Source organism: Rhynchophorus ferrugineus, unplaced genomic scaffold (assembly GCF_030347505.1).
Source record: "Rhynchophorus ferrugineus isolate W39M unplaced genomic scaffold, kcgeb_rfMv2 rfM2, whole genome shotgun sequence".
Lineage (NCBI taxonomy): Eukaryota > Metazoa > Arthropoda > Insecta > Coleoptera > Curculionidae > Rhynchophorus > Rhynchophorus ferrugineus.
Window position 1 is genome coordinate 78,207,761 of NW_027472581.1, and position 24,534 is coordinate 78,232,294.

At 32.9% G+C, this 24,534-nt stretch overlaps 1 protein-coding gene across 3 annotated transcripts in view; it reads right to left on the reverse strand.

Moving 5' to 3' along the window:
* The window catches only part of LOC143191352 (interference hedgehog), a 114,167-nt gene that overhangs the window by 14,295 nt on the left and 75,338 nt on the right, over nt 1-24,534 (reverse strand). For all 3 annotated transcript variants that reach the window (XM_076396312.1, XM_076396314.1, XM_076396313.1), the window contains 8 exons: nt 23,129-23,217; nt 18,311-18,540; nt 10,833-11,137; nt 8,592-8,722; nt 8,239-8,532; nt 5,306-5,558; nt 5,055-5,245; nt 285-538 (listed from right to left, as the gene is read on the reverse strand). In XM_076396312.1, coding sequence (XP_076252427.1) covers nt 285-538; nt 5,055-5,245; nt 5,306-5,558; nt 8,239-8,532; nt 8,592-8,722; nt 10,833-11,137; nt 18,311-18,540; nt 23,129-23,198 — 1,728 coding nt within the window. In that variant the 5' untranslated portion in view covers nt 23,199-23,217. The remainder of the gene's footprint in view (nt 1-284; nt 539-5,054; nt 5,246-5,305; nt 5,559-8,238; nt 8,533-8,591; nt 8,723-10,832; nt 11,138-18,310; nt 18,541-23,128; nt 23,218-24,534) is intronic.

Below are 24,534 nucleotides of genomic sequence, written 5' to 3' on the forward strand. Positions count from 1 at the left end.
GTCCTAAGACGCTACCTTGTGGAACTCCAGCCGAAATAGTTTTAAATGCCGAGAAGGCCATTTCGTGCGATACTCTAAATTTTCTTCCGAAAAATATAACTCCAGTAACTGACAATAGTTACACGGTAACAATTAGCGGTATTTTATACAAGAAAAAAACTTGAAACCTTACTTTTTCACACCTTCAATTATTTGAAAAATTATTAATCGTTATTTATTCTAGTGCTCAAATGTGATCTTGCACTGGTATCAATGTGTACAGTACTTAAAGAGTATATACATACCTGCCAATATATTTCCATCGCGGTATGGTTAATAGTTTTCACGTACGTAATGGGACACACAGGCAGAGGATTCTTCATATCGAAATCCATTTTTTTCAAATGGAACCTTTTAGAATTAGGACTCTTTTTTGAGTCGTCATTGGCATAGACCGCAAACACTCTAAACTTGTAGAGATAATCCGGTTTCAATCCAGTTATGTCGTAGGCCATTATATTTGGCGAGATATCAGTATTAGCAGTATTCCAATTTAAACCTAAAACAAATATTTAATATTACGTACTATAGCAAAGCTTGCGATAATTATAGCAAATTTATATAATTAATTCCGATAATAATATTAATAATTAATTAATATAATAATAATAAATGAATTAATTAATATAAAATTTATTATAGTTTATTATCCATCCCTAAAATCACCCAACAGCACTTTCTACTCCTTTCTGATCTCTCACGAGGTCGTACAATTTATAAGGACAGATCCAAGTCAGATGCAGATGTGGGAGCAGCTATATATATATATATATATATATATATATATATATATATATATATATATATATATATATATATATATATATATATATATATATATATATATATATACAGCCGAGTCGCTTGTGAACTTATAAATTAGATATGTACATTCCAATTTTGTCGGCCATAAACAACTCGACCTTTTCCACAACATATGCAGCTGTGGTCATCTGACCGCTATAAGTACTTATAAAACTTATCTCAATAAACCTATCGAACAACTAGTCAATACTCTAGCACGACTAGATATTTATTCATTGGGAGTAATCACACCAGTGATACGAATGAGAAGACAAGCCAGTTGAATACCAATATTGTGGTCGCGCAAATCATAACGGAACCTTTCCTATGATGTAGGAAGTAGATAGTGTTAAATACGTGATTCAAGTCGATACAAGAGCCAATTCCTAGTATGTAGAAAAGAAGAAGAAGAACAACAATCAGTGGGCATTGTAGTTTGTCTGGAGACTGTTTAAAATAGTACAAAATACCAGCGATATAAATAAAGTCTCTCTCTTATTCCAAAGCCAAAAGTAATATTATTAATTCCGTTCGGTCCCAAATCAAAAGTGATTCATAACACGTATAGGCCCAGATATCTCGATATAAATGAGAAGAAGCAGGAGGCTGAGGACGGAGATGGCAGGTGTAAGGACGTCACGTAAATTTCGAGTTCGGTAAAGTATAAATATAAATATATTTACAAGTACCAACTACTCAAGTACCAATCAAACCCTAGAAAACTAGAGACATGGGATCGAGAGTTAACGTTAGGATAAAAATAAACATTGAAACAGGCGAAGAGTTTAGTTACAAAGTATTAGAATTTTGATATAAACCTCAATCAGACTGGAAGATAAAGCAAATTGATGTTCGAATCGTATTTTTAAAGGGAACAACAGATAAAGATATCTATATCAGTAAATCAGAGGGTTTGTTTACTGGAACAAAAGACTAACAATTAAATCAAGCATTACCTGTCTAAGCTGTATGTAAGACATTCACCAAAATGTTGCATTTAAGATTCAATGAAGTGATGAATAAGTTACGACTTGAGAGATAACATTATGACTATAGCTTGTTCATAAAAGGTAGTAATTATTCGATAATATTCAACGCTGATGCATTAATAAAAGCACACGAAGAGCAAACGGCGAACTTAATGGAAAGTCTTTACGAAGTATAACCGAATTACTTTCTTTGAATGGAAATATAGAATATAGGTAGAAACGCATAATTTAACGACTGCTCTGGGAATACAACATGGAATAAAGCAACATGACAGCAACACCGATTGAAGATATTTGTATATGCCAAAAGAAAGCTCGCAAAAAAGAATACTTGAAAACCCAAAAGGTACCAGAAGACCATAGACTAAGTGAAGGAGTAAGTCATGCCGACTAGACTGGCGACCAACTAGAGAAAGTTTTAGTGGATTCATACCATTTCATAAAAGCAACTCATCAGTTGAAGTTGTTCAGTGGCATGAAATAAATTCCTTCGAAGGCAATTCTTTAGAAATGTTTAGTTTAGAATTCAAAGAACAAACTAAATAATTTACATTAAAAGTGGACAGTTTTTTGGCGGCTATTTTTATGATTGTCCAAAGTTTTTGAGAGTGTTAAAGAGATAATTGAGACTAAAGAAAAAAAGTTAGTTATTCGTTACGTTTTTTAATTAGATAATTGTGCAGATTTACTCATTTATGTCAGTGAGTAAAGTTAAGTTCACACAATTCAAAAATAAAATAGTTCCAAGTTCAAATAAATATATATGTAGCATATAAGTTTTGTTTTCGCAATTTAAACGTATTTTTGTTCTGATCTTTGTTTATAATGTTAATTATGTTTTAAGTGTTTTGTACATTTAAATTTAGATGGGATTGAGTTGATACAAAAGCCAATTGCTATTATGTAGAAAAGAAGAACAATAATAAGTAAGAGGCGTTGTAGTTTTTCTAGAGGCTGTTCAAGATTATTGATGAATATAAAGTCTCTCTATTGTCTCAAAGCCAAAAGTGGTGTTATTAATTCTGTCCCATCCCAAATCAAAAGTGATTTTTTTTGTTCTGGCCTAAAATCAAGCGTTGGAATGTATGACGCATACCTTGTCGCGGAGACTTGCCCTGGGCTTACCAATACACTAAATCGAAACCGCCTCACCGCCCTTGAGGGTGGTTACTACCATCCGCCAACCGGGCAGTCGTTATTGGACACGACGACCCGGCGAAAAAACAGATGTATAGATTCGCGAACTTGAGTTAACATACGACTGGATTCTGTCGTATGGGGACAAAAGTTATGACTGCATCGACGGATGAGGCCGTTTCAGTATGGAAAAGGGGAGGTTAGCGGTGATGCGGTGCTAAGCTCCCAGCATGTCCACTTACTTGAGCTGAGTTGTTGTTTATGAAAGGATTGAGATATGAAGTGCTTGATTTCTGGAGTGTCAGTTTCCCTGTTAATTTCATTATTTCTGACAAACCATGGAGCATTTAAGATTCTCCTCAGGATCATATTTAGGAAAAATTTAAGTGTTTCACCTGGTTGGGTGTAACAAAGTTGAAGTATACATTAGATCCGTATAGGAGTACGGACCGAATTAACATCTTGTAAAAAAAGAATTTGATGGAGATGGGAAGTCTGCTGGAAGGGCAGATCAGAGAAGATAGCAGGATAGCAAACCTGCTATCCGAACTAAAGCTAACACCGAACCTTTCTGGATTTGGGAAAACCAATCGAAGCGTCGGTCGAAGTGGAGAGGTACGTGATGTTATCCAGCCATGGAAATGTTGCGATGTCGATCTTAAGTTGTGAGACACGCAGTGCGTAACGCTTCTTATGAAAAATGATGGCCTGGGCTTTCAGGAGATTGATTTGCAACCTCCAGAATTTGGACCTCTTGACCGATGATTGAGCTGCTTGTGTAAACATTCATTAATGGTAACCTCGAGCCTAGAGGCCGTGAAGGAAGCAGTGTCGTCAGTGTAAAACGCGACGTCAATGTACCCTTTTCTAGGCAGATCTGAAATAAAGAATAAGGCCAGCGGGGTACATTAATGTACGCCATTGTCGATTGTTTTTCGGCTGGAAAATGTTTTCCTGATCTTGACCTGGAAAGATCCGTCCGATAGATAGGACTTGATGAGAGCAGTTAGGTCTTCTGAGAGGCCTAATCAAACGCATTTTGCGATCAAACCGTCGTGTCAGACCTTGTCGAAAGCTTTGGTTAGGTATAGGAGGACTGCTCCAAGTTTTTGCCTTTGTCAAGAGCGTGATGCATGTGTGCGGCCAGACGGGTGACCTGATGGACGGATGAATAATGAGCGCGAAAGCTACATTGTTCGTCAGGAATGATGTTGTTTTCCTTTGTAAAAGTTAAAAACGTAGATTATTGCCATCTCGGCAAGCTTTGAAATGGAACTCAGAAGGCTGATGGGTCTATAGTCAGATGGAGATGATTTTGCTCCTTTCTTGGGAATAACCGCAATTTGTGCGTGCTTCCAAGAGGTCGGGAAATGTTACAGCCTCATGATGGAGTCAATTATGTTTGCCAGTTCCGCGAGCTGCTTATGTGGGAGTTATTTTAATTGGGCAATCGATATTCCGTCAAAACCCGGAGATTTTTTGGTTTGAAATTTGCCAATTATAATCTGTAGAGACTTTGGAGACACGAGATGGTTAAGAAGAAAGGCTCGGGTGACTGGTCTTTTGATGGAGCTGGATTCGTTGTTTACAGTGTCGTTGTCTTTAGGTTTGGTGTTTTCTGCAGGAGGAAGGTATTTCATTTGAGCTTCGTAGATCTCTGCGAGGAGCTCCACGTTTTCTTGGTTAGACTGCTAAACTTCCTGTAACCTCTGACTTCAGAGAGGATGATATTGTGCTTCTTCCCCACGAGGCATCTAGAAATACGCCAGAAAGGAAGGGGACTGTCCAGTCTTTTGCCCGGGAGAAATGAGTTCTATTTCATAGCTCGCCATGTCGAAACGGCCTCTCTCACCCCCTTTCATGCTCTGTTCGCCTCCCTTTTGTTCGCAGCATCTAGGGTAAATCGAGCTAATCTGCATAGACCATTTTTAAGGCGACAGATGTGATTCGTAACATTTAAAGTGCTCACGCGTCGCATTATTTATACGGAAACAATGTTATCAACATGCAACAAGATACTATATTGCATGGTGTTCATATTAATTTGTCTATTGTATATAACTAAATACCATACATTTCTCTTACCTTCGTCACTATAATTGTGCTTATGACTTGCGGGACCTATTTCTGCATATTGGACTTTAAAGAACCGTATTGGTAGGCTGATGTTGTTTGGTATGTTCCATCTGACAACTACGGTGTCATCATTCAATCTAGTGATGACTGGTTTACTAGGGGGCATCAGCTTGTGAGATTTCTTATTATTCTGCAACTTCCTAAAGTGTATGCTCTAGTAAATATTGAAAATTATCATGCATCGAAATTATAGAACGTACCGATGATGCGAATGCTTCGGATGGGAATAAGCTGTTGATGGTGCCTCATCCAAATTACTGGACAAGGGAAACACCCGCAAACTGATGCTTTTATATACAGTATTAACAATGTTGCTAGCGAAGATCTGTAAATTTCCAGCGTGTCTTTTCTCGACCCTTCTGAAGTATATTTTATTCTCAATAGCTTCAATGGCTGCGTCATTCTGAACCGAGTACCCATTGAGAAACCATGATATTACCGGTTCTGGGGTACCTAAAATTATAGATGTTTAAAATGTTTTGAATTTATTTACTGTTAGTATTTAGTATTTCGCAGTCGCGTGGCTTGTGTGTCATATAATAATAACATTTATTACAAAAATGTTTACACATTCTTGATATTGTACCTTGACCGTCGACGAGATTAAGTTATTGACGAATTAAATATAAAACGCAAATCGTGTTTCATTTATAATTAGAACAAAACTGTTAATGTTTATATTTTTATAAAAAAATAATATACTTATTAGAATTAAAAACAAAACTTCAGTCATTAACAAAAACCTTATCCGTCTAGTTTTCTAATGGCAAAATATTTTATTACATTACTAATGTCATAGCATAATACATACACATACATTTGCTGTAATTGAAATACAAATTGCAAAATATTATCTCGCATATATTTAAAATACAAAACTATAAGATTTAATTTAAAATTCAAAATCCAAAATACAATCAGGTGTATAGACAGACAGACTCCTCAACAACAGCCTCAACAAGAGGCTGTTGTTGAGGCGTGACATAAAATATGCTAAAACAATTTTTCTACCAGGCCTAATCAGCCCAAACTTGTATTGTATGGACATATTTTTTACATTTGGATAGAGTTCAAGGATGGTAAGCATTTTGCTTTTATCATTTAGGAAGCTGACTAACTCCAACTGCATTTTAGATGTCTACTGTTGGTCACTGTCCCTGTCTACAAAGGCAATAAAATCTACTTTTTCGGTACCAATACCACTGCTCTTGTTAACCACTGGCATTATTTCATGTTTCTGAAGTTTATCCTTAAAGAATAAATTGCAAGATTTTCAATTGTTTACCTCGCATTATGTTATGATGCCTTCTGACAGCCAACACGTTTTGTAACCATGATGCCAAATTTCAAAAAAATATCAATATTTTTGGTCCATATTTTGTTACCCCATATATTTGTTAGCAATATTTTTCGATAATTTTTCAAAAGAAAAGAGATATTTCTTAAACATTTTAATTAATTTTAATAAACCTTTATATTGGTTCATAATTAGGTTTAGCTTTTAAAGTTAATTTTAAAAATATTTAGGGAATATCAATATTTTTTTGAGCACATAACACATGAGGTGATAAGTCCCGTGCGTAACAAAGAAAACGCGTTTTTTATTTGTTCAAAATTTTCTTTATACATTAATGTAATCTCCATCAAGAGCCACACAATCATTCCGGCGCCGCTCTAACACTTCAATACCACTTTTGTAGAACAATTTATCTCTTGCCTCAAAATAGGCCTGTCCACTCAGACTCCTGTGACTGTTGCTGTCTACTCAGATGACGATCGTTTTGATTCCGGAGTGAAGTGATGGATCCATGCTTCATTCATATTCACATGTCGATGCAAAATTTCCGATTTGTTGTGTTTAAACACGGCCAAAAACTGCTCAGAATCATCAAGACGTTTTGGTCAACAGTGAGCAAACGCGGCACCCACTTTTTTTCTCATATTCAAATACTTATGTAATATAAAACCAACATGTTCTTTTAATATCTTTATGGTGTTAGCTAATTCACACAACTTCACTTTTCGATCATTCAAAACGATTTTGTTATTTCTGGTGTTACCACCTCATTTGGATGTCCACTGCGTTCTGCATCATCGGTGTCTCTACGACTAACGTTTAATTGTTGCTTATGATGGAGCGTAGTCCTTGATACTTTCCAAGCGATTGCTTCGCTTGAACGGTGTTTTTCCCATCAAGAAGCAGTATAAAATTAAAACACGAAATTGTTTTTTATCCATTGTTTTGAAAATAACAAAGGTAGTGTCACTCTTAGCACAATAACTCACAAACTTACGAGTAGAATATCAATAAACTTTAACAGCTTTCTTTTGAAGGTTAGTACTAACTGGAAAAGCGGTCAATTCAATAAAAGTAGAGCCATCTATGTGTTAGGCTCGGAACTTTTCAGCCCATATGTCAATATTAATATTTTTATTGTTTCTTAAAATCTTATGTATCTTGTAAAATATCGATATACCAATTGGTATAAAAAAATTATATATTTTAATATATTTACATTATTTCTTTTTCTCCGATATATCAATATTTTTGAAAAGCCAAAAAGTAGTTAGATAAGCAAACTTATTCGCAAAGTTCTATAGTTAAAAGAAAACGAATTTGTACAATGATTCTAGGAAGGAATCAGCTTCGGTCTCAACATATTGTTTTGTTATGTTTCTTATTTATTCTTGTAATGTACCTCTAAGAATTAATAGAAATGCTAGGTTCTTCGTACATATTGCAGCATCTCCCATTCTTTTCGTTTCTCTATATCCGTGTTCATTTCAAATTGTTTATATATTTACAAGATATTATTATAATTTTTGTGGCACTTTTCTTCCCCCATTACCCTACGCTATTGGTATATAAAAATTAAAATATTTTAAAGTCGTTAATTTGGAGTAGACCTACTACTTAACGTGGGCTCAGAACCATGGTTCTTGGCGCTAAGCCTGCCTACTGACAAGTGACCAACTTGGAGACCATCATACTGGAGTGACTGAGATGGCTTTCCTTGTCGGATTTACATTCTTGACGATCATAATTAGAAATAATATAATTATAAATTTAGGTACAACCAAGGCAAGTATCTCTAAAATAGAATTAAAATTTCTGATCCACTGCAGTTCATACCTTTTACATTACATTCTATCTCCATATTTTCCCCTTGTTTTACTTCGGTAGTATTGGCGGAACAATCGATACTGGGTTCTTCATTATACTTGACGATGATCTCGTGACTTAAGGTACCGTGTTCGTTGGAGTGGGTGCAAACATAGACTCCATCATCGTGCGAGGTCACGTTTTTTATGATCAAGCCACCACTGACTTCAGCTCTGCTGGCTGGTAAGTGTGACTGTTTCTTGGACCAGGTTATCTTCGGTATAGGTTTACCTACAGCTGAACAGCTGAGGAACAAAGAAGAACCTAATAGAAATATAACCATTTATATATAAATTTGAAAAAGAGGGCCTTATATTGCCTACCTTTAGTGACTGTATAATCTTTTTTTGGTTCCACGATGAAATAAGGAGCACTTGGTGAACCATTTCTTAATACCTCGAGTTTTAAAACTTGGTTCAGTTCTTTGGTCTCAAAGTCATTGTTGGCGAAGCATCTACATTTATAACATTTAATTCAAAAGCGACGTAATTGCACTGGGTTGGCAAGAAAATAATTTCGGTTTTGAATTATTACACAAAACTTAAATATAGTCTATCCAAAGTAGATGTGAACATACGTCATGAACATGTTTAAAAAGAGACACAGTGCTGTCTGATAAATTCGAACATGTAACCGAACCAGCCTGTCAAAGTCGTCCGGTTGTTAAACGTATGCAAAATTCTTCAAAACAATAGTGATAAGAAGTTATAAACCGGCAAATGCTATATTAACGCTTTGCTTGTTTTGATAAATTTCATATTGCTGCTTATAATTACTCTGATTAAAAATACCGATGCGAGACAGAACAGATTGCGTGTTACTTAGAACAAGAATGAGATTATGGAAGCTCCCTCTTGCATTAAAATTCGTTAGAGAGGAAAGAATTTTTACTGTTAAATATTAAGTGGCTGCCGTTTTTATTGAAAATATTTTAACGAGTTGCAGCTGAACTAAATATTAGTATGGGCACGGTCATTAAGATATCGGAAAAAATATCGCAAGAAAAACGGTCCTCATAGAAAGCGGGTTGCAAATCAAGATGAGCTTGTTGTTAGCTCTATCAGAGATCAATCATATGAAATATATAAAACCAGTGAGTAGTTTATTTAATATTAACATAATTTAATACCATTACTTCAGAGGAAACTATGTGGAAAGTATCCATAAATACTTAGAACTAAATTTTGTGAATGTTATGGATCCGCGTATGTTTCTGATTATTTGGGACTATGACGCAATGCCGATAATTTCCAAGACAGGCTGATGAGAGTGGAAACAACTAAAGGTGAGTATATAATTAATATACGATAATTGTCGGTAGTTGTAGAGTGTAAGTGATTTATGTGCATAGATATGTATGCAATTGTTCAGAAATATACATAAGAGTAAGGTTAGAACGTATGAGGAGAGGATGAATACTAACTATTTTGTAGATATGGTAACAAAACTTTGATGTGAATGAACTAAACATAAAAATCTTAATACGATCTCTAATGAAAGTAAAATACATTACTTGAATATACATTTGTTAATTAGGTGGATTAGGCCTCCAGGGCGATACCACTACATAAAACAACGCGCCTAGAACTCTACCACATGGGTGGTGTGGAAAAGAGTTCAATGAAAATATAATAAAACAACTATCACCTATAAATTATTGTGGCTAGTTAATATAAACTATATATTTTATAACACTTTTGTTTCATTATTTTATTTAAACTAGAATTTTGTTATATGTCAAAGCCAAACTAAACTAAAACTGGAGTTGATACGCCAACATTTCGACATTTGAACGTTATAATTTTTGATGACGTATGTTCACAGCTAGTTTGGGTAGCCCATAGTTTAGTTTTAAAGTACTATGAGTTTGATTATTTTGTTTCAAAGTCATTTTTACTATACTGCTCACTGATAATCTAACTTAGATTTTTAACACAAAAAAGTTTTAAAACAAAATATGTATATAGTAACCGTTGTAATAACTAAATAAAAATAAACAAAAACTTTATTTCACTTATATACTACACGTATTTTATATTCTACTATATACATACAATTTAGCTTAATACCTACCTAAATACATTTATCTATTTACAATATTACTTTAATTACTACCAACTGATCACTTTGATGTCACTGCCTAAAAGCATTTCAAGCTTTAGGTTGTCTTATGAGTATAAAGGTACATTTTCTTTATTCCCATCTCGATTAGGTGGGGTGAAGAGCAAACTGATGGAGAAAAATGGAGGATCTCAACTCAACTGTTTTATAAAATTATTTTTTTGTTTATATTTCAACGAATCAACACGTACTGAAAAGTGAAGCTTGTCAGTGAGGCTTCAACATGAAATATAAATACACCCGATGCAATTTAATACACAGTAAAATTATGTATTTTAAATTAAGATATCTATGTAAAATCTATGTAGTGTTTTAAACTTATATGGAGTGCATCAGTGTGAGTACACAAGTCTCACACATAAAATACTTACCAACCCAGTACTCTATTAATAGCATCTAAATTGATATTGATAACTTACTATATGTCAGAACAAAATATTTACCTATATATCCCAGAATGTTCTACGGTGACGTTGCTTAAAATCATGGTATTCATCTGGGGTTCTTTAAAGGGAAACGGAATGAAGCTATCGCCTTTTTTATACTCTATGAAAGTTTCTGGATTGGACTTCGGAGCCTCGCACCACCAACTGACGGTGTTCCCAGTCTGTACCGAAACTGTGGTATCCTTTTGGACTGGCGGTTTGTCCATTTTCGCCAAACTAATACGCCATGGTACGGAAGCTACCACAGATGCTCCATAGTACGCCAAACATTGATAGTATCCAGCAGTGTCCATGTTTGTTGACTAGAAATCGAATAAAACATTAAAATCATTTATACTATTTTGAAAGGCAACTTTTATTAACAGTATAAGTTAGCTTTAATAAGCGTTGACGTTTAATAAGGAAACACTGTTATATGATTTGAGATACATTTTATTATCTATATACGAGGGTCACCATTTATATTTCGGGAATTGGCAACACTGTTGTCATGTGAGTCCATCTGACGGCTCCATCGTAAAGTTTGACATTTTTGACGATATACGTATTCAGAATATTTTGTCGCACGGACGCTATTTGTTTATTTTTCGTGCGATATTTTTTTACGATTTTCGACGTGGATTATCACAACAAGAGTGCATCAATCAACTTAATTTGACCTTTGGCGATGAAGCTCCATCAAAAACTACCGTGTATCGCTGGTTTGGTGAATTCAATCGTGGTTCGCTGCCCGACGAGTTTCGTGAAGGTTGTCCAAAATCGGTTGTTGTGCCAGAAAACATCGATGCTGTGTGCGAAATAATTAAGCAAGATCGTCATGTCACCTATTGTGAGATTGAGACATCCCTAAGCATTCGTTTCACCAGCATATATGCGATTTTACATGAACACTTGGCTGTGCGAAAGTTATGTTAGCGTTGTATCCCACAGAATTTGACAATCGCTCGAAAAAAGGCTCGTGTCGATTGATCAAAGAAATGCTTATGAAATTGCGGTGCTTCGAAAGACGTTTATAAAGCCCCAAAGTAAGCAGCAGTCGACTGTATGGATGTTCCAAGATGAACCAAATCCAACAAAAGTTGTTCGCGCACGAAGCACTTCAAAGAAGCCTGTTTTTTCGGGAAACTGGTCTTATTGCAACAGTACCTCTAAAGGATCATAGAACAGTAAATTCTGATTGGTACACAAACATTTGTTTGCCAGAAGTCTTCGATGAAATAAGGAAAACAAATAAAAGATGCCGGATTGTTCTTCATCATGACAATGCGAGCTTTCACACATCGGCTCAAACAAGAGGCTATCGGGTCATCAATTGATGGGTCATCGAATTGAAAAACAATAAAAATATATTCGCAGCTTAACTATTTGTTTTTATTTTCTATTCCCGAAATATAAATAGTGACCCTCGTATTAATTAGCTTAGCGAAAATTTTGAAATTTTGAAACTTTTGAAAACACGAGCACTGAGAAGTTTGAAGTTTGGTACTGTTAAAGCTCATACGGAGGAAGAATTTCTAGGGCTACATTTTTGTGTAATATGCTCTACAAATAAGTAATTTCCAATAAAACTAAATACGTCAAAATCAAGCAGCCAGGAATAGCCCTCAGTTCGGTGACACATGGTATATAAACAAATATTTTAGGCTTTATTTTCATTGAACCTGTTCGACTCCCTGCCCGCTGACAGTTCCAATTCCAATACGGTAGATTATTCGTCATTTCTGTTGTACGTACATCGACTCCCAACGTGTGATTTTACGTTGTGCCTTAAATTTGGCAGCGCTGTATCGCAAATTACCGTCAGATCAAATTTAAACCGGAAAATAAATCCTTATTTTTGTATTCGAAACGACATTAACAGGGAAATTAGTGAGTTAAGAAGTTTTGAAATGATTTTATTTAAGATTTTGTATTACTTGAGGTTATTCCCGTATTGTTGGAACTATTAATGAGTTATGGTAGTTGTGATTTAACGATTAAGAATAACAATTCCAGAATAACAAGAATTGTCTGTGCTGTGAGTACAAGGTTTTTAGATTTTCGCAATCAGTTTTTTAAGATTCATAATAGAAAAATAAATCAATGCATTCTTCATGAATTCCGATTAATTTGATATCTGGTGAACTCCAGTTTAGAAAAACTATTCTTGTTTAAGAGCTGATATTAATTAATAAGGTTCTGGAGATAATTAACTGTAACTTGGTAAATATTTTAAACCCATCATAAATATTAATATGTTTAATGCAATAAAATATAAAACTATAATATATAGTAAATTAATTATTTAAGTTTTGAGAAGTCATTAGTTCATTTAATGATTATAAATACATTACTTTAATATAATTTCTATATTGAAATAAATAAAGTGCTTAATCGTGTTCGTTATTGTTTTAATTACTATAGAATCATGCATTACTTCATTTTTATATTGTTAAAAATGTTTAAGATTATAACTTTAAACTAAATAAATCATATATACTTATATTTGAAGCTATAAGGTTACTCATGATACTTTTGTTATAATGTTCAGTGATGTAGTAATTTAAAATTAATACTTTTTTTATTACTAAACTTGATCGGATATGATCTCAAATCTGGAAAATTAATATCAGCGAAAAGTGTAAATTTAATAACATTCATATTTAATGCAATATTACGAACGAATTATTTTCCTGGATTTTGATCATATCTAAAATAATCATGATTGTCATATTGGGGAAAGCCGGAAGATGTCATCTTCAACCGGGCTACAAGTTTATTATCGATAAGTATTTAAGAAGTTCTGCAGCAAAAGTTCTGCAGCAAAAGTTTCATTCGGTTTTGGCATCTTATAAAACTTTACACCTTGTTGGTCTCACTCAGCAAAACTTTATAACCATGAATATTCCACTTCAATGTATCTTATGAACTAACCCATGTCTTTTTGTTTTTGCGATTATCGTAATAAATCCAGTTTTCATTTCCAGCCTCAACAAGTCACAAATTACTATTAATTTTTGACCGGCAAGCAAAGAAACTGCGAAGTTGAAATGATTCGAAATAGTATTTAGTTTAGTAGCATTTTCTCTCCTTTTGTATATTTTTCTACCGCATATATACTGCATATTGAGAGCTTGAGCTGGGATTTCATCCAATAAGTCTTTTAGTTCATTGTCTTCGAACTTTTTCGATCCTTTATGTCGTTCTTTATCATCGACAACAAAATCATCAGTTTTAAACCACTGAAACCAAAACCCACTAGAGGGTGCATAATAGTGTTTAATGGGCTTTGCGAATAGATTTATCCAAACAATAAAATAACTTCGCATTTTCATCAATAAATATTCTAAAAAGAGTAAGCATTTATTTTAACTTCAAAAATTTGGAGCCATTTTCAACACGAACAAAAGAATATTAAAGCCTACTTAGAATTTATGGATAGACATTCAAAAATAAATTAATAGAAAGAAATATCGAAATAGTTGTCTACTAATTTGTATTTTTTTTTATTATTTAGTTATAACATTGTTACTTCATTATTACATACTTCTTCACTATTGTCTTCGGCAGCTATAATCGCAGTATCATCAGCAAATGTAGCCATCGTAATATTCTCCATTTGTGATATATCACAAGTTTAGAGTAGATAAAGCATTGGGCCTTATACACTTCCTTGTGGTACACGTGCTTTAGCTTCTTTTATTGTAGAGTAAGCTTCTTCTTGTTTGATTCTAAACATTCTGGTTGTAATCTACGATTTTAATAGTTTGGTGTGTTGCTTTGGTAACTTTCTCTGCAGGTTACGAACAAGGCCTCCATGCCAAACCTTATCGAAGGCTTGTGCAACATCTAAGAATAAAGCTGAGCATACTTTTTTACTTTAGTAACGTTTTTCAATAACATCTGTTATTCTGTGGATCTGGTTAATTGTTTTTTGTTCTTTCTATGATCGATTTTATTCATTTCAACAGGAGTTTTTCAAAAACCTTAGATATTACTGGCAGCAGTGCTGTAGGTCTATAGGCTTTTATTTCGTTAGGAGACTTCCCAGGTTTTGGAACATTTTTGGTTTTTGAACCAAATGCCTGGAACATTTTTTAATCTAAATGCTATATTTATCAAGTTGGTGAGTTTTATAATTCTCTTTCTTGGTATTTTTTGTAGTAATTCTCCTGTTATTAAATCGTAGCCTGGTGATTTCCTGGGTTCAATGTCAGTTTTAATAACTTTGGTTAGCTCTTTCGGCGTGACTTAAATCATTAAATTTTCAGCTTCTATATCCGGCAAATTATATTCAATATTAGTTTCGTTTGATTTGAAAGTTTTTTCTAGATATTCGCCAAATGCTTCTGCTTTTTGGTGATTGTCACGTGCCAAATTCCCACATAGGTTCCTTCTAGGTGGACTGTGTAGACCTGAGCGTTTTAGATAATTTGTAAATCTCCATTAAAAGACCAAAAAATGTTAATTTAACTTAAAAGCCTGTTACGGTTTTTATTTAGATAAGAGTCAGAAAAAAAAATGGTTTTAAAATGTATGTCCTAATATTTGAAAAGAAGTGAGAAGCTATAGCTATGATTGATATCGAACGGTTTCATAAAAACATCGATTATATTATCGATTATTCTTATCGAGTATCTAAATAAATATTGAAGATAAACGTAATTTAAAAGATTAACTCCACCACTGATCTAGAATAACACGATTATAATTTTAAAATATCAGAGTTTTTACAGACTACCTTATCGCCATAAAAACTTTAAATATCAACTGTATTAAAAGTTTGGAACAAAATTATAAAAAAAGTAATTAATTCTTATCTGATCAGTATAATAAAATTTTTCCTATAACAGTTTTTTTTATTAATTACATCTTATATTAGATATGCTTAGTACAATCTTAATTTACAAATTAATTTATTACTACTGTTCTGTTGTACTGGCATTAATATAATAGCAATCCGTCTGCGGGATTAATACATCAATATGTATTTCACAAATTAAACTAAAACTAATCTACTTAAGCTAAAGTTAAGAATCTAGCTTCTACACTAAACAAGTTTGCGTGGTTTGTTTCGCTTCAATCTTCTAATTTATTGCGTGCTATCCAGTAGCTGTATTGCTTGCACGTTGCTGTAATTTAACGACCTTATTTCATGTTTTAAGGCGAAATCTTGGATCACTTCGTGTATCCAATTGATTTCAAGATCATCGTGCAGCTCTTCGTTGGTTACCTAACAATAAGCAGTGGTAATTAATCGTAGAACTTTGTTTTGGGTGCTTTGGATTATTAGTTGGTTTGATGTTTTAGTGCAACCCCATATTTGCACCTCATAGGTTCAAATTGGCTTTATGATTGACTGATAAACCAATCTCTTTGATTTTATGTCAAGCTGACAGTATCTTACGACTTATCAGTAGAGTTTCTTGACTTTGAGTCAATCTGCTCTGACTTTTGTCTAACATGATGTTTCCAATTTAACCTGTTATCGAGATGCATTCCGATATATTTAGCAGAATTAACATGTATATATTAAGCTATATTTTTCAGTCTCCAGCCCATTTGTAGATATTGTTGACCTCTACTTCTACAGCCTCAGACAGAGATACATATTTTGCCATGATTACTGTGTTGTCAACAAATGTTCCAAGTATTTTCTCGTTTATTGTTGGAGTATCAGCACTATAGAGCAGACAGAAGTGGTCTCAAGACATTACTCTGTGGAACTCCGACCGAAATAGGTTTAAGTGTTGAGAATATCCTATTACAAGGATAAAACTAAAGCGCATCAGAACCACCATGTTCTGCCTCTTTAATTTCATTGATCATGTTCAATTTCACAACCGAATCATAATTATAACCTTTTTGCTAACACGCCATGACAAAAATATTTTTAAAACATGTTCTCTTCATAACACAAATTATATTAATTGTAGTTTAATTAGATCAACTGTAGACAAAAATAAATATGAAAAAGTATTAACTCTAAATTTTAAGGTCAACTAATAATATTGCATTACTATATTAGATGTGTAAATAGAATTATGTTTTCATTGAAGAACAATCGAATATGTTTTCAACAGACGAGCATCAAATCATCGAACCTGAAATAAAATGATAAGTTTTTTCATCTGCGGCAACCCTGGTATATGATCACTCAATTCCGTTTGAGTCAGTGTGGTTTGTAATATTTTAACTCAAAATCAGGACCAAGGAATCCGAGAGACTAGTACTGAGCTTTTGTACTATGAAGTTTTGGTTAAAACTGCATAATATTTAATAGGGATATTATCTGGTGAGGCATTTTAATGTGAAATGGATATATATAATATTACTAACATCTGAATTGTGCTGTTTCGAATGAAAATTCTAGGAAAGTCGTATATTTTTCATTCATTCTTAATATTTAACCTATCTAATTTAAACCTATCTCGGCTAGAGTTTCGCAGGCACAGTATCTGGGTAGCACTCCTACAACTGCTTGGAATTGGAAGATTTGCCGACGACACCGTCTTTATGGCAAAAGACATATTTCTGTCCCGGACTATAGAAGTATAAGAGGTAACAAGAATAAGATCCACAAAAGGACTAGAGATTGGGATACACTGCGAAATAACACGAACTTTGTCCACGTCAATTTTGTATCGTGGTTAAATAATGAAAGCAGAATCAGCGAAACATCTCGGTATATATCTCCATCGTAGGTTGTACTGGTTAGTTGAAATATATTTCACAAATAGTCTAATTTAATTTTAATATATATACTACTTTAATTTACAAAATAAAAATACTTACTGATCAATTTATACCGAACTTGTTTTGATTATCAATACAACAGAACACTAATAATATATTAATTTGTGAATTAAGATAATATTACGTATATATAATGTAAAATGTAATTTTAAAAAATTATGATGATTTTTATCATCAACAGATGCACAACTGGTATTAAATTTATGAAGATTTCAATAATAAATCCAGTGGTATTTGTGGTTTACAGCTTTACAGTTTTCTGTATCGCTGTTAAAAGTTTTTGACATTCTAGTATCAACACTCACATATAGTCAACAAAACAACATATGCAAACAAAAGTTAAGATAAACATACCGATATACAGCAAAACACTTAACAAAACTGAACTATTTTAAAGGGGTTAGTTAAATATCGGTATTACTTTAAAGATTATATAAAAATATTTAGAGTAATTTAAATAGAATTATCAATAATAATATATAATGACGACAGAAGAAATGAAGCAGTAAATTGATTTCACAAAGCTCGAGTGTTGCAAGTTATGTTTTCATTTCTCACATCATAAAATGTTCCCCTTTTACAATATATAAACAACAAATAAATAAATAAGAATTCTCATTCCATGAAATAAGTAACAAGCAAGGTAACTGCTGACAAATACGATTTAGGGACATTTTATCGTATCATATAAACACAGACATGTGATATTACAAGAGAAAACAACATATTTATATGCTCACCTGGATATTCAGTTCAGATTTTCTCTTGTTGGTTTTGAATTTGTCTTGAGCGATCATTTTAAAGTTGGCACTGTTGAGGTTTACGACGGCCTTACTGTCATAGGGCCGTTCCAAGGGGTAAAATTTCCATTGAAATTTATCCGCCTCGATATTCATCTCGCAACTGAGAGTTGTCTGATAACCAACATCGAATACTATCGATTCTGGTTTATTCAACATATGTTCGAAATCTGTAATTAAAATTAAGTTGTTAAAATCATAAAGTAGAGATAAAATCTATTAAATTAATCAGTATACTCAAGTTTTTTAAATAGATTATTTAGTAATATTTGTAATGAAAACTGGAAATATAAAATAAACATATTTTACACCACATTGTGCATGTAATATAATAATATAATAAATTCCTTCTACTATTTTTCTGCCTATGTGCAGTCTTCTTATTTCTGTCGAGGTTATAACACTTTTCTCACGTATTTCTCTGAGACATTCATCCCCAATTCGCTTAAAATGTCCTCTCTTATCTCCGTTCTTGCTTCTCATATCGTCTTTACCTGACTTTTGTCCTCCATGCGTAAGTGTCCCCACCAACTAAGTTGTCTCCTTTCCATATACTCTTCCCAATCAATATTCAATGAGGTATTTCCTACTTCTTTACCTCTCATCATGTGCATCTCTCTTACACCACTAAATCTTCTGAAGTATTTTATTTCTACTTCTTTTATCTCTCTTTAACGATATTCACGTATCTCATCCAAAATGTTGAGATTTCTGTATAGCTTGTACCTTGTAAACTTACATTTTAAATTTGCCTGATATTTGCTCTTTTATGAATTTGCTTTTATAGCCAAATATATGGTTCTTTCAATTCTCATTTTCTATTCTCTTTGTATCATATTCCATGTGGTTAAGATTTTATGTAAGTGTCTTGGTCTATCAGTGACTATTAAAATCATTAGCAAAAGCTCCTACTTATATATCTATTTTTGTCATATTTTTAATACCCTTTCGGTATTTCTATAGTATATTCTACATTAATATTATAAACAGAGTTGGACTTAAACTTACGTATTGTTTTTATCCTGCTTGGGTATTGAAAATGTATTGAATGATGGTATTGCCATTTCTCCCATATTTTCCTTGAATTATTTTAACAATTTTATTACTTACACCTCTTTGTTCTAGTACAACCCATAGTGTTTCTCTTCTTACTCTGTCAAATGCGTTTTCCAAAAATTAATAAAAGCTAAATATTGAACTTTTTCCTCTATTTGTCTATATGTTTCGGAATCCACCACTGTGATTCTGTAAGCAAGTTATCTACTACTGCTTTTAAACGATTTTTTATAATTTGCTCATATATTTTTACAGCTTTGCACAATAGAGCAATTCGTATATAATTATTAAACACCCTCTTATGTCTCTTTTTGTTCATCGGAACAATAAGTGACTATTTGCCGTAAATTTCACTAATTACTTCCACTCTGCGTTTTTTTTCTTCAACATTTCTGATATTATATTATTTCTACTCGGTGCCTCAATCAATTTTCATCTCCATTCTACTCTCCCTTTCTTTACTTGTTGGAGAAAATATGGAGGTACTACTGATAAGGTACATATACCGTGTTGGTCGATGACCTTTTATTGCTTTTCTGGTGAAATCATAACACCTCCACTATAGACTTTATGCTATTTTTAGGTGAAAAACTAGTCCCAACACATTTTCACAAGCTTGTTTTGAAAGCAGCTATACCAAAATCAAAAATTACCAACTAATATCTCAATTACAAAGCCTTTCCGCGTTACAAGACCTTTCCTGTCCATCACTTCTGGCAGTTTTTCTTAATTGCCTGCTTCAATCACATTATTCCTTCACAGTGGAGAGTCGAATTCATAGTTTTACCGAAATCGAGCAGTTAATAATGAACAATTCATTTCCAATCATACTAAATTCATACCTAGCTTTAAAAACAATGCCCAATGCTTATTCATAGAGAATATGAGTATCGAGCTTATTTAGGTATTCAGTTTTATGTAAATGGTTCAAGATAATTTTATAATGTGCATTTAATTCTTAAATATCGATATGTTTAAGAGTTTTATCGATCCTTAACATCGAGATATCCTAAATGGAAATGAGCAAACAATTTCTTAGACTTTCAAACGAGATATTGCATTGAATAATGTCGATGTAATAATATCATTAATAAATATTACTGGAGATAAGGTACTTCTAAAAAAAAATCCCATCCATATATTTTCAATTAATAATAGCATTTTACCTACTGAACGACAAAACTTATTGAACAGCCTGATAGCATAAGATATGCTGAATTATATCATCAAATATGAAGTTCCTGGACGTAAAGGTAGAACTGGTCGTCATGTACAAAAAAAGTACAAAAAAGTACAAAATGTACTTTTATGGGTTGGCGTGCACTCAAACAAGAAAAAAACATGAAATTTCATTAACTAAACTAATCAGTAGTTTAAAGTGCATGTTGGTGGCTCATCAATCAAACTGTTAAAAGAAGAGTTGCTCTCGTTATTAGCATTTTACCTAAACTGTCTGAAACATTCGATGACCATCACTGCAAGAAATTAATATTTCTATTTAAAAATGTCTTTCCCTGACATCTCAAATTGAACTCTCAAAAGCATCCTTAAAGTTTTGTAGTCCCTACAGTTCTCCAATAAATACAAATGTTTGAAAAAAATCTTAATATCTGAATCAATAAAATTAAGTTTAAGTTTAGGTTCATTTAGGTTTTTTTGGTTGCTCTGACGGACGTCATTTTGAGAATATACAATAGTACGATACTGATATATAGGGGACGGGGATAGACATAAAGTTTATATATAAAATAATAAACTTATAACTACACATATATTACATATAAAGATAATAAATAAAATTAATAAAAGAAACAATAACATAAAATGTATATGTAAAATAATAAATTAATAAATAAATAAAATTAATTAACACAAATTCTAGGCTAAAAAAGTGTAAATAGTGTATATACAATTTGAAAATTAACGCAAATACAAGATTACAAACACAACCATAACGAAGTAGGGGTTCTCTCCAGGCAGCACACATATCGAAGTGGTAATGGTTATTTGGTCATTAACACTAAACTTAGCATAGGCTAGATTCCAAGAAAAAAAATGGATTTCTCGTAGGAATCCGAGAAGTCTGTTTGTATGCTCTCCTGCTAAAGCATTTCTAAATTTTGCAACCCATACTCTGTTCTAATCTGGGTGAGCCGTGGACAGTCATTCGGTATGTGGTAACTAAAATATCATCAAGCGACCGTACGAGAAACCACGGTGGCCCAATCTCAGCCGATTCAAAGCTACGGCATGATGACGACGGGAAGGAACGCGAAGAGAGGAGCAAAAATGAGCTTTAACCTCAAAGAACGTTGGATCTTGTGAAACAAAAAACGAATGGAATAAGGTCAGTATGGACCCAAATATCAGTGATGGGTACGGGTGAGGAGGCTGCCGATTTAGCGCGCATTTTATCCGCGCACCCATTTCACGGTATACCAACGTGGGAAGGGACCCACAGTAAACTGGTCCTGATCTCATTCTGATAGAGGGTACTGATGATTGACAGTGAGTCGGTAACCAGGGGATGGTGAACTTCTGTTCCAGGAAACATACGAGAGTATTTCGAAAGTCGGTCAGGATTAGCCAATCTTTGAAGGATTGTGTTGTGACGTAGGATAAAGCTTTGAATATCGCGAAGAGTTCAGCGGTCAATACTGAACCCAGTTCAGGGAGCTTGAAACGGAATGTCCGGTTGTCCACCTCAAATGTAATGCCAAGCCCGCTGCGAGATTTGGAGCCATAATATTTTATTAAAATTTTTACTTACAATTCCGTTGGCAGCTTATTATCGATTAATGATTCTGCGTTAATAATAGTACATAGAATTTTTAAACTTATTCTATTATTGCTATAATATAAATTAGAAAAATCGTAAATACAACATTATCACAACGAATTCTTCGAACTTCCTCATAGAGTTTTGCTCTAATTGCTCTGTAGTAACAGGAATGTTTTATCCACTTTTATCTCCATAAATAACTTATTTCATTGATTAAGAATATGTCCATATTTCATATTATCTATTTGGGAACAGTCTATAGAGTCTTTAAATTAGCAGCATTTGATTACATAGTTAAATATTATTTCAAAAATGTCTTGATTCTTTTCTATCTTGATTTTTTTTTCAGAAATATAAAAATGCAGCACATGCTTATGAAAAATTATGTAGTTGTTTGTAGCGATAAGTGTTTCAATGGACTCCAGTGTTAGAATTGGTTTATTCGTTTTCGATTTGACAATATCAATGTTAAAGTTGAATCTGATTCTAGTCGACCAATCTTGGAAAAAAATCAGTGATATTCATTGTTAAACATATCAAGGTAGACCGATATATTTACAAGACTAAACATCGAAACAGTTTTCAATCCTTAGCTTAAGATTGGATGCTTGAGTTTCACAAAAATTAACAATTAAGAAATATTGGAGAGAGATAGATCGAAAAGCCTTTATATCACCATATAGCACAGATCTTATTCCATTCGACGGCCATTGTGAGTATATGAAAACCGCTTGGTTATGTTTTTTTAATAAAAATCTCTAAAAAAAGTTCTATTAAAGAGAAAATTACAGTTTTACCAGGGAAGGGGCAAAATGTTATCGATTATATTTGCCATTAATTAGTCTTTAAAGTGTATCTAAATAAATAAGCTTTGAAAAACATTATAACTAGCAAAAAATATTAGCTCTATATATATTTACCTGCATAAGAATTCTGCAGAAGGTTAATCAAAATGGCAAGAATGCCACTACACCACCTTGATTGAATCATTATTTTTTATTCAGCATTCCTGAAAAAAGAGAAAAAAAAACATTATACAAAGTTATTATTATTATATAGTCCTGTTATACTATAAAATATTCAGTAAACTGAACTTATTTCTGAACCATCATAATCGTATTTACCTTATATATATAGATACAAACAATTCTGTAGCAAATGACATACTGAACATTTTTAATGTTGGGAAATGTTTAGTAAAGTTTACATCAGCATAACTTGTTTGAACTGCCAAAAAAATAAACCAATAAAAACTGATAATGCGAAAATATAAGCTGTTAAAAATCTTTTAAGTATCAGAAAGTGTTATCATAATGCTATAAAAACCATAAAACAATATTGAAACAAGTGTTAACAGTGTTGATATAAATCCAAAATGTAGATTGGTTAGACCGTAGGATATAGTAGTAGACTACTAATTCTCCAATCTGAACATAATCACCACTACTCAAAATCTACTCTCAACTACTCTCAATCTAAAGAAATGTGAAGCTAAAAAATGTGAAGAGTTTAAACCAACAAAAACTACCACCAACTGATAACTTTGAAGTCGGTACGAGCCACAAATTAGATTTGTTTTGTTCGTAATTTAATTTTTTGTATATGTCACAACATTATATTATTATTTTTGAATTCTTTGGGCTCAGCTCCGACTTCAAACTGATCAGTAGATCAAACGATCAAAATATCAAGTTCAATTAGTTCGAAGGAACCAAAAAGATGCGAGAATACTGAATGTAATGTCTAATCAGTAAAAAAATATTTCTTACATATTACGAAGGACATTCGCCATCAGTTTCTGTAACTGAAGATTCTTGAGAAATAAACTATCCGCTCTCTGTACCGTCTCTTTTTAAAAACCCATCAGGTGAAAGATACTTCGTATAACGTTAGTATAAGTAGGGTTTTCAAGTAATACGTAACAGATCCATACAGAAGGTGGCTTTATTGAGCAATCGAGACTTCCGCTCCATCAACTTCCGGAACTTTTCATGGGTTTCGCTTTGGTTTTCTTACCCCCCATGACGCTTCATCGTCTTGGAATGCCTTTTGTAAATATTTCTACTATATACGTATATGTAAAAGTGTATTAATTTGTCTAATGGATATCTATAGATCGATAAAATGATGCACAAAATTATAAAAACATCAGGATCAATAGATTTTAGGATTATTGATACATACAAAATAAGATAAGATTGCTGACCTACTAAAATACCAAAACTGTCGAAATGATATATTGGTAAAGAGAATGTAAACATTTAATAATCTTAAAATAATTTATATAATATTTACAGAATATTTAAGATCTATTGTTTTTTTAAAT